We start from the raw sequence: 16,414 nt of genomic DNA, 5'->3' as shown, positions 1-16,414 counted from the left end.
CTGACTTCTTCAATCACCGAGCCAATCACCTGTCTAAAAGGGTTGGGTGGCCAGGCACAGCCCAGCACTCGGGAGGCTGAGGCGGGCAGATCACCTGAGGTTGGGAGTTTGAGACCAGCTTGACCAGTATGGAGAAACCCCATCTCTACTAAAAATAGAAAAGTTAGCCAGGCATAGTGGCGCATGCCTATAATCCCAGTTACTCGGGAGGCTGAGGCAGGAGAATCGCTTGAACCCAGGAGGCGAAGATTGTAGAGTCGCGATTGTACCATTGCACTCCAGCCTGAGCGACAGGAGCAAAACTCTGTCTCAAAAAAAATAAATGAATAAATAATTTTTAAAAAGGTGGGGGGGGGAATTAGGTGAAGGATTTCTGCCAAAGTGGGAGGGACCTATCATCCTGTTAACAATCCAGTCTCTACTAGTCCAGAGGACCACCTGACCTTTGCAACTCTGAGACCAGGAAAAAGGAAGCCACCCCGGGAAGTGTTCGGACAGAAGGCGAGAGGCATGGGCAGCCATGGAGCTGCCCTGTGGCTGGCTGTGGCCACGTGGGCCTCCCACAGAGCTCCAGGGCCTCACCTGCATAGGTGGTGCCATTGTTGTCCACAGACATGTTAATGCTCCCAATGCTGCTCGTGGTCAGGTTCAGCGCTGCAGCCGAGGCCTCTGCTCTGTCTTCTGCTGGGGACAGGGGGACATTGGGCCTGGTCAAGCCTTGCACAGCACTCCTGCTGTCCTCTCTGATGCTGCCTGGCCACCCCTGGTCAAAGGCTCATGCTGTTAGAAAGCAGCTATGTAACCTTCTCCTGAGTATAGGGTATGGCAGGAGATCCCTGGCTCGCCAACCTCCTGATGCTGGCTTCTCCCACTGACCTGGTTCATCTCCCCAGGTCCTTCTGCTCCCAGAGAAAAGGAATCACAGCAGGCAACGAGGCCGACCCCGGTCCCTCAGCTCTGCACTGGCACTCTCTATGTGATGGGCAAATCCCAAGCTCCACCACACCAGGCCCAGGAAATCAGAGATCAACAAGACCCAGCCCCAACTCTGAGGACCCACCTTGCCCCTTCTTTCCTTTGACTCTGAGTCCCTCAAGGAGAGGGGTCTACGCCCCCAGCACCTGCCCCTCCGTGACCACCTGGGCAGCTGGTGGTTGTGGAAGGCTCCAGGTGCAGGCACACAGGGCCTCTGCCTGGGTCACCCCAGACTCAGAATTCTTCCTGGCGAGCCATCTGTTCTAACAGCCCTTTGCTTTGTGCAGGGGCAGGGCACCTGGCCCTGGAGGAGCTTGTTACCTCCCAGTTTTCTTCTGTTCCCCAGGGGAATGGGGGAGGGAGGGGCGGTCTGGGAATATGTACAGCTCCCTTCACACCTGGCTCCTTCCCACGCATCTCATTCATGTTTGCTTTGAGATAGCATCAGGACCAGAATGGGAAAGAATGTGTGTGAATGGGAAAAGGGGCGTGTGGCTTGGGGAAGAGAATGTGGGGCACCAGAGCAATGTGACGGGGAAGGGAAGGGATGTCAATTATGCTGCAAAACTCGTATTCCCTCCTTCCCCCTATATTCCTGAGGGTCACTGGCAGTCCCACTGTCCAGCCTGGACAACCTGGCCCCTCACTGAGCCTCAGGAACAAGGGGTGTCTTCCTCTCAGACCTGCCGATGGTGCCCTGCTCTTGCCTACATCCAGTGAGGTGCTGGGGTAAAGGCTGGTGGGGAAACGCAGCAGCTCTCTGAAGGCCTCTGGCTCCTCCTCCATGAATAACTGCTCTCCCCTCTTAGAACAGGGTACTGCCTGAGGCAACATGTGGTCCCCTAGAAAGCAACCTCAGCCTGGTGAACTGAGAGCTCAGTGCCTCTCTTCTGGGGGCCTGGAAGGCAGAACCTGGAGGGGCCTCTTCCAGGTCACCACCCCTGCCCCATGAGTCCCAGGAGGCATGAATGGGCTGCGGTTTGGCGCTCAATAGGAAGGGAAGGGCCTGTCCTGAGCCCGGCTCACCCCTGCCATTGATCCTGATTTTCATGGGGAGCTGCCGTGCCATGCTGAAAAAGTTGCGCTGGAAGGCCTGCTGCACCAGGCGCTGCTCCTCCTCGGACAGCCTTGATGCCTTCTTCTCAGCAGGCTCCCCCGACTCCAGCCGCTCCCGCAGCTGCTCCAGCGTGGTGGTCCGAGTACCAGCCTGCTGGCTTGCCAAGGTCACAGGCACAGCCAGGCGATTTGGCACAGGCACTGTTGTCACTGGGGCTCCATCACCTGCGAAGGAACTGGAGCTGGAGCAATCCACAATGGACCCTCTTGCCCAAAAACCCCACTCTTGAACACAGGGCAGCTGGCGTCCCTTCCTCCCTTTCTTCCTTCTCCCCCCGGAGCCCTGCTGACCTTTCCTGAGAGTGGTTGCTGGGGATATCCGCGGGCTACTGGTATTGGTGCCACTGCTGGAGCCAAGCCCAAGGATGGGAAAGCGGATCTTGGGTGGGGAGAGGAGGGCAGGGGTCCCGGCAGCGGCGGCAGCAGTGGCAGCAGCAGGTGAGTAGCCGAAAAGGGAGGAGCTGTAGCCGGGCCGCCGGCCCTCCCTGCGGTTGCCATCGATGGCTGCCTGGAGCTCGGCTGGGGAACTCAGGGCTTTCTTCTCACACTCATAGGCATAGAGATACTTCATGTACCTGGAGGAAAGGAAGCAAGCACGGAGAATCATCCAAAACGGCACTAGGGACCACGCAGTGGAGGTTGGTGGGTCTCTGGAAGCAGTCTCTGTTGGGCAGGGCCCTAGGGCAAAGGGTGGCAACCTTGGTGTACTTGGCAGAAAAGTCTGGGATGGCTGGATGCTCTGCCCAGCCTCCTCTAACTGCTACCCAACCCTAAACAGGCTCCACTCTGAAGCACCATTCACTAGGGGAAATAAATAACATCTTAGTTGATGTGTTCACATTTATTTTGGTGCTTTTTTAGTGCACTGGGAAAAATTAGGGCCAGGTTTTACAAGGGCTTTCTGGCTCCTTGATCTTCTAACCATTCCGAGTGGGGCTGGTCAGACAGGAGCAATTCTTCCCACTGTGCAGGGGACCTATACTGTCATTCTGTGTGTCTTAGGTCCCAAGAGGCAGTTCTCTCCCCAAGAACCTTGCCATCCTGGTTGTAGCTACAACATGACACCTAACCGATATGTCAGCTGTTCATTGCATACTCTTCAGAGAACAACTCCAGAGTGTTCCAGAAGAACAGACTCCTCTCGGGCCCTCATCCTTCGGTGCTGCTCTTGGTTTCACTGCCTCCATCACCCATGTAATTAACTCAAATGCTGACAAAGCCAGGTCACCAATCCAAAGGGGCCTTCCTGCCTGCCTTTCTCTGGGTCCCCTGCTGCTGGGCCAGCTGAACGTTAGGTCAGAGGAGCCACCTGGGGTGGAGATGCTGTTTGGAAGACAATGTCCTGGAAGGGACATGGGTCTCAGAGACAGAAGCCCCGGTCCAAATCTCAGCTCTACCACTTACTGGCTGGCATGGCCTTGGCCAAATTATTTAACCCTGGAGACTTCATTTCTGTAATGTGGAAAAAGGGGGCATACTTACTTTACAGGGTTGATTGTGAGTAGACGCTTGGTAAATGGCAGTTCTCATCTCTACTTGGTTTAGTGAAAGATGCATCTCAGAAAGCTCCCCACTGTTTTGGGAATCCTTGCTAACTATATAAAGGAATTTCCTTCCTTCCTCTCCTCTAGGTTACAACATCCTCTTTCTCCAGCCTCAGCTTCCTTCCCCCCGGCCCGGCCACTCACTGGGTCCTGAGGGTGAAGGCAGCGCTGGTGATGGACGTGGGCAGGTTCAGGCCTTTGGTGATCTCCCTCCAGATCTTCTTGTTGATGATCTCCACCAGGCCCCCCTTCTCGGTCACCAGCTTATACAGCATGTACAGGTCCAGGATCTGCTTGGCCATGATGGGGATTCGGTTGATGGGGGTCCCTGTGGTTGTCCAACAAGAGAAAGAGACAGCTGGATTATCATCAGACTGAGAAAAAAAGATTCCATGTATGCCCACCTTCAGTTGAGCTGGAAACAATGCTCATGAATCCGTCTGGAAGTGTAATTTAACTCAAGCTCCGCAAGCCTGAATGAACCCTCGGACTAACAGTGAGGACAGGTCCAGTGAACAGGCTGTGTGGCCTTTGGAAAAGCAGCCTCTCTGGTTCTGTTGTGCCATCTCTAAATAGGAGGGCCAGACTAGATGATTTCAAAGGCACTTGTTTTTTAGTTTATGTGTGTAGTTTTTGTTTTTGTTTTGCTAGCAGTACAATTCCAGACTCTTCCTTGTGATCTGGCGACTCATCTCTACAGCTTTCAGACTCCATTCAGTGGCAATGTCCCCTGGGAAGCCTTTCTCTGACTTCCTAGAAGGGGGGCCCTGCTTAGTACCCCGCCTGGCAGCTCTCAGTGCTGCTTGTAAGAGTGTGCTCATTTGTACATGCCTGCTTTTTCCTCTCCTGCTCGATGGAGAAACAGTTTCTTTCTCATGTGCCCCACCATGTCAAAGGAGCTGCTGGACACACAGGTCTCCATGGGAATGAAAGCCACTCAACAATTCTCTCCCCACACCAATCACTCCACCCACTCTCTGGCCTCTGAAAGGGGGAGGGTCAGAGCAGCTTCCGCCCAATGGCCCCCGAGGGGAAGTGAGAGGAGCCAGGGACTTGATTAGGAAACCTGGCACCGAGCAGGAAGGGCTACTAATGAGCACCAGGGGATGTGGCGAGGGCGGGGCCAGTCCTTTCACAGCCAGCTGGGATGCTCGTCAGGAGGCGTGATGGATGACTGTCATTTGGCAGCCTCAGGATTAATGATCTGGAGGTCAGAGGGGAGAATTCCACAGGGAAGGGTCACCGTCCGGGGCAGGGTATAAGACTTGTTGCCTTTTGATGGCAAACTCCTTTTACTGTACACAGGCTGCTGCTCCTGTCTTGCCCCCTCCCACTGCCCCTGTCTCGCTGACGTCTCACGGAGCTGCCTGGTGGAACTTAGGCCAGCTTGAGCAGAGAAGAGCTGTTTGTTTCTGCTCCATCTGCCTTCTTTCCCTAAAGGCACAGCAGTCTTCTCCACTCTGAATGGCAGCCTCACCAACTCTTTTACAGGATGGTTCAAGCCAGAGGATGAAAAGGAAGCACTATGAGCATGGATACGTGGTACTGCAATGGCAAGACCAGGCCTCCTCCTCTTCTTTTTTTTCTTTTTTAAAGACAAGGTCTTGGGCTGGGCACAGTGGCTGACACCTGTAATCCCAGCACTTTGTGAGGCCAAGGCAGGATCACGAGGTCAGAAGATCGGGACCATCCTGGCTAACAAAGTGAAACTCCGTCTCTACTAAAACTATAAAAAATTAGCCATGTGTGGTGGCATGTGCCTCAAATCCCAGCTACTTGGGAGGCTGAGGCAGGAGAATTGGGTGGAGGTTGCAATGAGCCGAGATCATGCCACTGCACTTCAGCCTGGGTGACAGAGCAAGACTCCATCTCAAAAAAAAAAAAAAAAAAAAAGATAGGGTCTCACTCTGTTGCCTAGACTGGAGTGCAGTGGTACAATCACGGCTTATTGCAGTGTTAACCTCCCAGGCTCAAGCCATCCTCCCACTCAGCCTCCTGAGTAGCTGGGAAAACAGGTGCACACCACCACACTCATGGAATTTTAAAACATTTTCTGTAGACACAGGGTCTTCCTATGTTGCCCAGGCTGGTCTCAAGCTCCTAAGCTCAAGCAATCCTCCTGCCTAAGCCTCAAGGAGCATGAAAATTACAGTGTGAGCCACAGCACCAGGCCTAGGCCTCTTTCCTAAGTGTGGGGAGGGAGTTCGTGATCTTGAAGACTTTTGTCTCGACCTGCTGTCCTTGGAGGGTCAAGGACACAGGGGTCATGGAATTAGATCCAAAAATTCATAGGTAAAAAACAGAGGATTACTGACATACTTCTAAGACACAGCTCATGTGCTGGCTGACTTCTCCCAGTGCTGTTCTGGACAGTAAACCTTCCTCCTACCAGAAAGACATTTTAAAGCCTCATGTGGGTGCCCAGCAGGACAGGACTAACATCGGCCTCCTTTTGGAGGCCTGCCTGCCCAAACACACCCATGGCCTTGGGTCCACACCTTCCAAGGCATTACCAGGAGTGTCTGAGAGGACCACTCCAAGGTCCCCTCACATAGGCCTCCTAAGCTCACATTTCCAGAAGCTCCTAGAGCGTCTTCACACACGTGGTCCGTTTACTTCCAGGTCAGAATGTTTGTGCTGGGCTCATCTTCACTCCCCTGAACTAGCTCCCTTTCCCCACACCTCATTTTCCCCAGCAACACTACCACCCTTGGAGGTGAGGCAGGAACGTCGTCGTCAGCACGTGCTCCTCTCCTCTCCCTATCACGCACCTTCAGGGTGTTAGAGGGCTTCATGATTCGTCCTTTGAGGTACTTCTCAAAGGTATCTTCCTTTTTTGGCCTGCAGTCACCATCCTGGTTCAGGCCCTCTCTGGCCCACAATTAGATGCCTGCAGTAGCCTCTTATCCATACATTCAACTTGCACACTGCAGCCAATCTTAATTAAAATACTACTTTTACCATATTACCCACTTCCTTGTTTAAAAATCTACAAAAACCCTTATTGCTTACCTAGCCCATCTCACATGTCCAATTGCGTAACCTAAGTTCCTCAACCCTCCCTTAAAAGATCACATATGAAGGATTCCTGGCACATCCCAGTGACTCACTTGCACTCCAACTCGCTGGGCCTTCTCCTCATCACCCCCAAACCATGCTCTTTTCTGCCTCCACTCAAATCCCCCAGTGTCCTTCCATGTCCACTCCTTCCAGGAGGCATGTTCTAACTACCCCAGTTCAGGTGGATTTCTTTCCTCAGAATTTCGATTGTACCCTGCAAGCTTAGCAAATCGCCATTCTCTAATTGCCTCACATCTGTTCATCCAGCATCCCAGGAGAACTGTCAGCTCTATGAAGGTAGGGGTTGTCTTTCCTTTACCATGCCTACCATGCCTTAGAGCATTTAATAACCTACCCAGAAATGTTTCTGAGAGTTGAAGCAACCAACTCCATGGTAATTCAACTGAGAATCTTTCTTTTTCTACATTTTCTTTTTAGAGACAGGGTCTCACTGTGTCATCTAGCCTGCAGTGCAGTGGTGTGATCATAACTCACTGTAGCCTTGAACTCCCAGGCTCAAGTGATCCTCCCACCTCAACCTCCTGAGAAACTGGCACTACAGGGGCACACCGCCATGCATGGCTAATTTTTTAAGTTTTTTGTAGACACAGGGGTCTCACTATGTTGCCCAGGCAAGTCTCAAACTTCTGGTCTCAAGGAGTCCTCCCACCACAGCCTCCTGAGTAGCTGGAATCACAAATTCCAGTCACTGCACCCAGCTCTCAACTGGGAATCTTTTTTTTTTTTTTTTTTTTTTGAGAGGAAGTCTTGCTCTGTTGCCCAGGCTGGAGTGCAGTGGCACAATCTCAGCTCACAGCAACCTCCACCTCCCATGTGGAAGCAATTCCTGCCTCAGCCTCCCGAGTAGCTGGGACTACAGGCACGTGCCAACACACCTGGCTAATTTTGGTATTTCTAGTAAAAACAGGGTTTCCCCATATTGCCCAGGCTGGTCTCAAACTCCTGACGTCAGGTAATTCACCTGCCTCAGCCTCCCAAAGTGATGGGATTACAGGTGTGAGCCACCATGCCTGGTCTCAACTGGGAATCTTAAACACAATTCCTACCTGCCTGTGATGTGCCGCTGTGACCCTCACTGTTGAGGCCAAAGGGGAAAACAAGTGTCAAAGAGCAGGCAGTGGCCAGGTGTGTGAAATGCATAGGACAGAGATGGCGAGTGCTGCACCAGCACAGCAAGGCTTGCCCGGCTGAGGAAGTGTCGTCCTACAGGTCACCTTGGACAGCTGGATACCACATGGCTTTGAAACTCCATCTGCAAACAGCTTTCAGAGTTTGCACTGCTTTCTTTCGAATCTCTTTAATGTTGGCAAATCTTCGCCATTGGAGAATGCATTTTACTTTTAGAAATGGTCATTCATTTGAAGGCATGCCAGGTGAGTAGGACAAAGACTGGGCTGTTTATACGGTTCTTAATCAAAGATTAGGTGTGAGTATAAAACGTGACAGATTTTTTCTTTCTTTATCAAGAGAGAGAGAGTCTCACTCTGTTGCCCAGGCTTGAGTGCAATGGTGTGATCATAGTTCAGTGTAGCCTCAAAATCCCGGCCTCAGGTGATCCTCCCACCTCAGCCTCCCAAGTAGCTAGGACTACAGGTGCTCACCACCTAGCCCATCCCAGCTAATTTATCTTATTTTGTTTTTTATTTGTTTTTATTTTTTGAGACTGAGTCTTGCTCTTTTCCCCAGGCTGAGTGCAGTGGTATGATCTCAGCTCAATGCAACCTCCACCTCCTGAGTTCAAGTGAGTCTCTGGTCTTGGCCTCCCGAGTACCTGGGACTACAGGCAGGGGCCACCACATCCGGCTAATTTTTTGTTTTGGTAGAGATGTAGACATGTTAGAAAGGCTGGTCTCCAACTCCTGACCTCGTGATCTGCCTGCCTCGGCCTCCCAAAGTGCTGGGATTTCAGGCATATTTTTATTTTTTGTAGAGATGTGGTCTCACTATGTTGCCCAGGCTGGTCTCAAACTCCTGGATTCAAGCAATCCTCCTACTTCAGCCTCCCAAAGTGTTGGAATGACAGGCGTGAGGCACTGCCCCTGGCTGAGATTTCCTTGTGTGGTTCAAACTGCCTCTGAAAGCAACTCCCCAGAGAGGAGTTACAAATTCATTTTGAGTAGTCATTGGATTAACTGCCTGGCTATTTGAGATGGCATCTTTAAAGACAACATTGTTACAGATGTAGAAATTTCATTAAAAATTAGCCTCTTTCTAGTCACATACGTGACTGTATTAGCATGAGAACTGCTTGGGGCAAGGGGAGCAATGGTAGATACAGAACCTGAGGAGAAAAGGAAGGGTCACACGGTGTTGCAAGTCAAGGCTGTAACCTCACCAGTAAGTGACCTCTTCCCAGAGGGAAAAATGCACTCTTCTGGGAACTGTCCTCACACTACGGAGAAACCGCAGGTGAGAGGTGCCCTGGAAACCACGGTGGTGGCCCTGCGCCCTGCTGTGTGGCCCGCCCCCACCCAGGGCATACTTGGGAAGCTGCTGTTTTCTTCACTCCAGAGTGGACTCTCCTCACATGAGCCCCCATGCCCTGATCAGGCACCTTGGTTCTGGAGATCAGGCTGATAAGATTGGGCACTTTTTCCCTGTGGATGGCCCTCTATTAAAGTAGTTCCCAGTGCAGGCTGACCCCTTGGTGCCGTAAGAAACAGAGCAGAGGCCATGCTGAGGACTCTCTCTAGATGACGGTGGGGCTTTCTCCCTTCAGGTAATCCAGACACAAAAGCCTGTCATGGCTTTGATTCTTCTAACAACAGAGAGGCAGATACGGCAGGTTGGTCTGTCTCAGCAGTTTGCTTTGTGCTTAATGGACCTGGTAGCCATTTCTCTTGTCCAAAGTAGATTCTACTACGAAGAAGGTCTTTAAGCTAAGTTTACCTGCCTGAACAAGAACCAACAGGCGATCAACAGACTCAGGCCTCCGTTTCCCCAAATGTGAAGTGAGGAATTTAGATTAGATGCATTTTCAGTTCTAAAGCCTATGAAGAAAAATTAAAACAAAAATTCTGGGCCAGGTGCTGTGACTCACACCTGTAATCCCAGCATTTCAGGGGGCCAAGGAGAGCAGATCACAAGGTCAGGAGATTGAGACCATCCTGGCCAATATGGTGAAACCCCATCTCTACTAAAAATACAAAAAAAAACCAGCTGGTCATGGCGGTGCATGCCTTTAATCCCAGCTACTTGGGAGGCTGAGGCAGCAGAATTGCTTGAACCAGGGAGTCGGAGGTTGCAGTGAGCCAAGATCGTGCCATTGCACTCCAGCTTGGTGACAGAGCAAGACTCCATCTCAAAAAAAAAAAAAAAAAGTCTGCTGATGTACCTTCAAAACAGCAATATATAAACAGATAAACAAATAAAAATTGGTAGTTGTAATTATTACCAAAGGAAGAATGGCTTGGTTTTAGGAACTTGCCTCAATTACAGAACAATGTTGTCAAGTGGACTTGATACAGATCGTTTGAGCTCTTCTCTGTGAGGGCCCCTGGCTTCAGACCAGATTTGTGAAGTTCATGTCTACAAGCAATAGCTCCTTTCTCAGCCTTTGTGGGAAGGAGCAAGGGATCTCTGGCCTGCTCTCTGCGCTGTTTTCTATCTTCCTCTAAAGAAGCTCTTCACCTAAAAGAGACAGGCCTCTGTCCACAACAAATGCAAAAGCAACCCGCAGAGCACCAGGAAGGAGGCAAACACCCACTGAAGAGAGTTCTTTGTGGGTCACTGGTGCTGGCCCTACAGGAGACCAAATCTCCACCGCCATCACGCCTCCCAGAAGGGGGTGAGCACCTGATGGGGAAGCCTGTGGACTGTCAGTCACTGCTATCAAAGCAGGAGCTGGGATTGAGGGTAATTAATCATGCTCTCTCTGACAGGAATCCAGAGCCTTATCTGCACCCCAAGAAGTGCCACTGGTCTCTAGTTCCCTCCTCAATAAAAGAGACTGACAGTTGCAACAAAGAGGCCCCTTATCAGATTTCAGCCAGGGAGCCTGCAGCCCGAGGGATGGATTTAAATGGCTTTTATAAGGGCCACGGACCCAGTGAAGCTGGCGGGAGTCCTGGGGTTTTAACCCTTGTTGTTGGGAATGCCGCTGGGCGCTGGCACTAGCAGGCCACAGCTGTGATCAGGAGCTTCCAGTGCAGATGTGGCCAAACAAAAGCTACTCCCTGGTACTTTGTTTTCCTTCCTGCCACTCAGACAACCAAGATGTAACTGGGGGAAGGGGTGGGGACAGGAGAAGAGATGGCCTCTTCTGGCTCTGGAGACAAAGATGAGAGATGGTAAGAGTGTTGGAGGGAAAGCCACTTCCTCCCCACTGCAGAGAGTGGGTGGGTTCCAGGGAAGTCCAGAAGCAAACAGGGGCAGGGACCCTAGACACACTCACATGGCTGCCTTCCTGCCCACTGGGCAGGGGTGAGGGCCCAGGACCCAGTGTATGGCCCTGCTAGGGACCCTCACTACTTTTTCCTGGCTTTGAAAAAGATCATTAATCATTTCCATACCCTGACTGTCCAGAGCGCTGAGCAGTGAGCCTAGAGGAGTTCAGGCTTGTGTTAAGCAGGGAATGTGCACAGGCAGCCAGGCTTCCTGATCATTCCTCTGCATCTTCATTCTTGCCCCGCTCTAGGCTTGCTCTCCAGAAACCAGCAAATAAATGACTGATCTACCCCCATGACCTGTTCATACAGAACTATCACAACAGATACTGGCGACTACTAGAGGGGACAAGGGCTGAAAAACTACCGATTGGGTACTACGCATACTACCTGGGAGACGAGATCAATGGGTACTGTGCACACTATCTGGGAGACGAGATCAATCATACCCCACACCTTAGTGCCATGCAATACAACCATGTAACAAACCTGCCCATGTACTCCCTAAACCTCCAACAAAAGTTGTAATCTAAAAAAGACAAGATCTCCTGCTGGGAAAGCAGGCAGCAGTGTCTGGCACTCTGCCGTGCAGTTTGTAGTTGGACTGTTCCACAAGACAGGGCAGAGGCACGGATATGCCAATATGCTAGTATGCTTTGACAGGGATGGTTAAGCCTTCCACCTCCAACTGCCCACGGACTGGGTCTAACTTATATACAGTATGGTGCATTAACCTTAACTATATAGCTCGCTAGATTTGTACTTCCACATACACCTCTGTAACTATCCCTCAGATCAAAATACAAAACTTTTTTTTTTTTTTTGAGATAGAGCCTCGCTCTGTTGCCCAGGCTGGAGTGCAGTGGCGCGATCTCAGCTCACCACCACCTCCACCTCCCGGGTTCAAGTGCTTCTCCTGCCTCAGCCTCCCAAGTAGCTGGGATTACAAGCGCATGCCACCATGCCTGGCTAACTTTTGCATTTTTAGTGGAGACAGGGTTCACCATGTTGGCCAGACTGGTCTTGAACTCCTCACCTCAGGTGATCCACTCGCCTCGGCCTCCCAAAGTGCTGGGATTACAGGCGTGAGCCGCCCCGCCTGGCCAAAATACAAAACATTTCCAGCACCGGTAGATAACTCCCTCATGCCTCCTTCCAATCAATATCCATCCCTCCACCCTACCCACTCTAGAGATAAAATGTTATTCTGACATATAGTGTTTTGAACTTATATAAATAGAATCATATAGTACATATTCTTTGTCTGGCTTCTTTTGCTCAATATTAGGTCTGAGAGTCATCCCAGCTGTGTATAGCAATAGTTTGTAACTTCCTTTATTTTTTTTTTTAAAAGGTGGGGTTTCACCATGTTGGTCAGGCTGGTCTTGAACTCCTAACCTCAGGTGATCTGCCTGCCTTGGCCTCCAAAGTGCTTGGATTACAGGTGTGAGCCACTGCGCCCGGCCCTTGCTTTTCTTTTTTTGACATGGAGTCTTACTCTGTCGCCCAGGCTGGAGTGCACTGGCATGACCTTGCCTCGCTGCAGCCTCCCAGGCTCAAGCAATCCTCTCACCTCAGCCTCCCGAGTAGCTGGGACTACAGGCAGGTGCCGCCACATCAGGTTAAGTTTCTGAGTTTTTTTTAGTAGAGATGGGGTTTCACCATGTTGCCCAGGCTGCTCTTGAACTTCTGAGCTCAAGCGATCCACCCACCTCACCCTCCCAAAATGCTGGGATTAAAGGCGTGACCCACTGCATCCAGATAGTTCATAACTTTCTACTGCTGTGTAGTATTCTAGTATGTGACTATGCTACATTTATTTATCCATTCTACTACTGATGGACATTGGAATTCTTTCCATTTTTGGCTATAATGAATGGAGCTGCTATGAATATGCTTGCCTATATCTTTCAGTGAACACAAGCACTTATTTCTGTTGGGAATATACCCAGGAGTGGAACTGCTGGCTAACAAGGTCCAGATATGTTTAGCTTTAGTGAATACTGCCCAACAGACCTCCAAAGTAGCTGTATCCCCTTATACTCCCAGCTGCAATGCATGAGAGAGCTGGTTGTTCTACAACCTTGGAGGCTAATTTTAAACTCATTATATTTTTTGATACTCCAGCTTGGACTAATCTCCTTAGGTGAAGTTCAACAGTAAATGTAATATTGTATTCTGCTATACCTAATAATAAGATTATGGCAGCCGGGCGCAGTGGCTCATGCCTGTAATCCCAGCAGTCTGGGAGGCTGAGGCGGGAGGATCACCTGAGGTCAGGAGTTGGAGACCAGCCTGGCCAACATGGTGAAATCCCGTTTCTACTGAAAATACAAAAATTAGCCAGGTATGGTGGCAGGTGCCTGTAATCCCAGCTACTTGGGAAGCTGAGGCAGGAGAATTGCTTGAACCTGGGAGGTGGAGGTTGCCGTGAGCCAAGATTGTGCCCCTGTACTCCAACCTGGGCAACAGAGTGAGATTCCATCTCAAAAAAGAAAAAAAGGTCAGGCATGGTGGCTCATGCCTGTAATCTCAGCACTTTGGGAGGCCAAGGCAGGTGGATCACCTGAGGTCAGGAGTTCAAGACCAGCCTGACCAACATGGAGAAATCCCGTCTCTACTAAAAATACAAAATTAGCTGGGTGTGGTGGTGCATGCCTATAATCCCAGCTACTGGGGAGGCTGAGGCAGAAGGATCACTTGAAACCCAGGAGGCAGAGGTTGCAGTGAGCCAAGATCGTGCCACTGCACTCCAGCCTGGGCAACAGAGCAATATTCCGTCTTAAAAAAAAAAAAAAAAAAAAAAGGATTACAGCTATGACAACTGCATTCAGAGAAACTGATCAATGAATCAGAAGGAGGTGGACTGCGGGGTCTTCCCTGCTTTGCCTGCCGCTGGGCAGAACTGGCTGGCATCTCCAGGAGAAGAGTGGAAGGCTGGCTGGGCTGGAGCACTCCTCATGGGTCTTCTGGCCTGAGCAGGGCATGGCTGTCTGAGCTTCCAGTGCTGTCTGTACCAATAGGCCCTCAAAATCCAGCAGAACTTCCCCATGGTGTAGGCTGAACACTCACTGCAACCTTTCCCGAAAGCAACTCTTACATGATTTACTGAATACTGGCTCACTTTGGGACAGAAGGCACAAAACTATCAAATAACTCAATTTTCCCATGTGTTACAAATACCAATTAAAGATCTTGAAGGCGAAGAGGGTGAATTTAATGACAAAAGCAGGCTATTCAAATTAATTGTGACTTTCAAAAACCAGACTCCCTTCCTATGATCGTGGATAACTGGGCATTTATAGAGTATTATAATGACTATTTAAAATGGGGAAAAAAACAGCTTTGTTTTTTGAGACAGGTCTCCCTCTGTTGCCCAGGCTGGTATGCAGTGGCGCAATCTCAGCTCACTGCAACCTCTGTCTCCCAGTTTCAAGTGATTCTCCTGCCTCAGCCTCCCAAGTAGCTGGGACTACAGGTACCTGTCACCATGCCCAGCTAATTTTTAGTGGAGATGGGGTTTCACCATGTTAGCCAGGCTGGTCTCGAACTCCTGAGTTCAGGCAATCCGCCTGCCTTGGTCTCCCAAAGTGCTGGAATTACAGGCATGAGTCACTGCACCCGGCCAAAACAGTATATATTTTTTTAACAACAGCTGTGTGACCTAGAGAGAGAAAAAGATCTGGCCTCGGACAAAGGGCTGATCCAGACGCTTAAAGTTTTGCATTTTAGACTTTCATTTGGGGATAAAGTTAGAAAATGAAGCCCCAAAGCCTATTTCATCTGAAAAAGACAACATATTTTCATCTACCAGGAAGGGTGTCTAGGGCACAGACCATTTACGGCAAGATACAAAGAATATACAAGGAATTGCCTCCACCAAAAGGCAAAGCAATATATGTCATGAACATTTCCTTGCCTGAGATGGATAGATAAGCACACAACAGAAGGAAAAACACTCAAATTGCACTTTGAAGCAGACCAAGCCCTTTTCCCACAGTAAATTCTTTGTATATACACATCAAAAACAGGTCCAACAATCCATTTGGGAAAACCAAGGTCAGTTTGCAGCCTTGAACAGAACTGATGGGGGCGGGAGGGCAGCTCTACAAGTGAGGTCTTGACAAAACTTGTCTTCCATGTGACCAAGTAGTTCCTTAGCCTGGTGTGCCCAGATGGGGCTGGGGGCAGGAAAAGAGAGCCTTGTTTGTGGGCATTCTGGGTGCCTCCTGTGTCCCCCACCCCTTACCCCATCCTGCCTTGACAGATGGCGGCCTCTGTGCCACTGAGTTGTCACATCTACCCTTCCCTGTTTCTCTCAGAAACAGGCCTGACCCTGAGATGAAGGCCCAAATTGCCCGTCAGGTTCTACCCTGTGTTCATCATTTAGATTCTCAGAAGTGCTACAGGACGGTGCCCTGTGGAGGCAGGCCAGCGCTCGCTGTGGGGTGGTGAATGCTGCAGGAGACACAAGGCTTCCTGTTGCCCCAAAGAGGAGAGATGGGGTTGCTGGTGCTAAAAACAAGTTTCTCAAAGATAAGGCAGGAGGAGCAAAGCACGCAGGCCTGGGAGTTAGGAGACTGCATGCTAAGTCTGCTCTGTGGCCTTAGGTGAGTCACTGAACGTGGGGGCTGCTTCTTCAGGGTTACAGGTGATAACCTTTGCTCTCTCTACCCCACAGCGCTGGAGCTGAGGGGAGCAGCAGAACAGATAATGGGTTGAAAGGGTTCTGTAATGTGCATGGCATAGTAAGAATACAAATAACAGTAAAATTGCCATCACCATCACCATCATCACCATCATCATCATCCTGACTCTTTGATGAGACCACACTTCTGTATCACATCCTAGGGAACAAGAAAACAAGCTTTTCTTCCTCACTGATGAAGGAAAAATGAAATTGTTTACAATATAGCCTTTGCTTATTAGACTTAGAAATTAGTCCCTCTCCTTAGGCACTGAAAGACTAAATGGAAAATCTATGAGGGAATGGTATTTCAGAAACCACCCACAGGGAGTTAAATTAGCCAATTTTATTTAGAACTATTTGGCTTTATTTTTTGCCAAAGAAATGTGTGTATTGTTTTTTTTTTCCCGACAGTCTCACTTTGTTGCCCAGGCTGTGGTGCGATCTCAGCTCACTGCAACCTCTGCCTCCCAGATTCAAACGATTCTCCTGCCTCAGCCTCCCGAGTAGCTGGGATTACAGGCATGAGCCACTGCGTCCGGCTGAAACGTGTATATTTTTTGCACACGGCAAAAGGTGAGCCAAAAAGGGCATCCAAATTTTAAAACCTAACCAATCTTTTCTAG

General features: G+C 50.1%; 1 protein-coding gene across 3 annotated transcripts in view; it reads right to left on the bottom strand.

Moving 5' to 3' along the window:
* ARID3B (AT-rich interaction domain 3B) overlaps positions 1–16,414 on the bottom strand; it is a 65,422-nt gene that overhangs the window by 3,730 nt on the left and 45,278 nt on the right. The window contains exons 5-8 of one of the 3 annotated variants that reach the window (XM_032244829.1): positions 3,780–3,963; positions 2,383–2,666; positions 2,002–2,256; positions 583–684 (exon numbers count right to left, since the gene is read on the bottom strand). In XM_032244829.1, the coding sequence (XP_032100720.1) occupies positions 583–684; positions 2,002–2,256; positions 2,383–2,666; positions 3,780–3,963 (825 nt within the window). Of the gene's footprint in view, positions 1–582; positions 685–2,001; positions 2,667–3,779; positions 3,964–16,414 lie in introns of all 3 variants that reach the window. The other 2 variants (XM_032244830.1, XM_032244828.1) reach the window with 2 other exon arrangements.

The sequence above is a fragment of the Sapajus apella genome, unplaced genomic scaffold (genome assembly GCF_009761245.1).
Source record: "Sapajus apella isolate SASKATOON/1434 unplaced genomic scaffold, GSC_monkey_1.0 scaffold55, whole genome shotgun sequence".
Classification (NCBI taxonomy): Eukaryota; Metazoa; Chordata; class Mammalia; order Primates; family Cebidae; genus Sapajus; species Sapajus apella.
The sequence above is the reverse complement of the archived record's forward strand: the minus strand, read 5'-3'. Positions and strand labels throughout refer to the sequence as shown.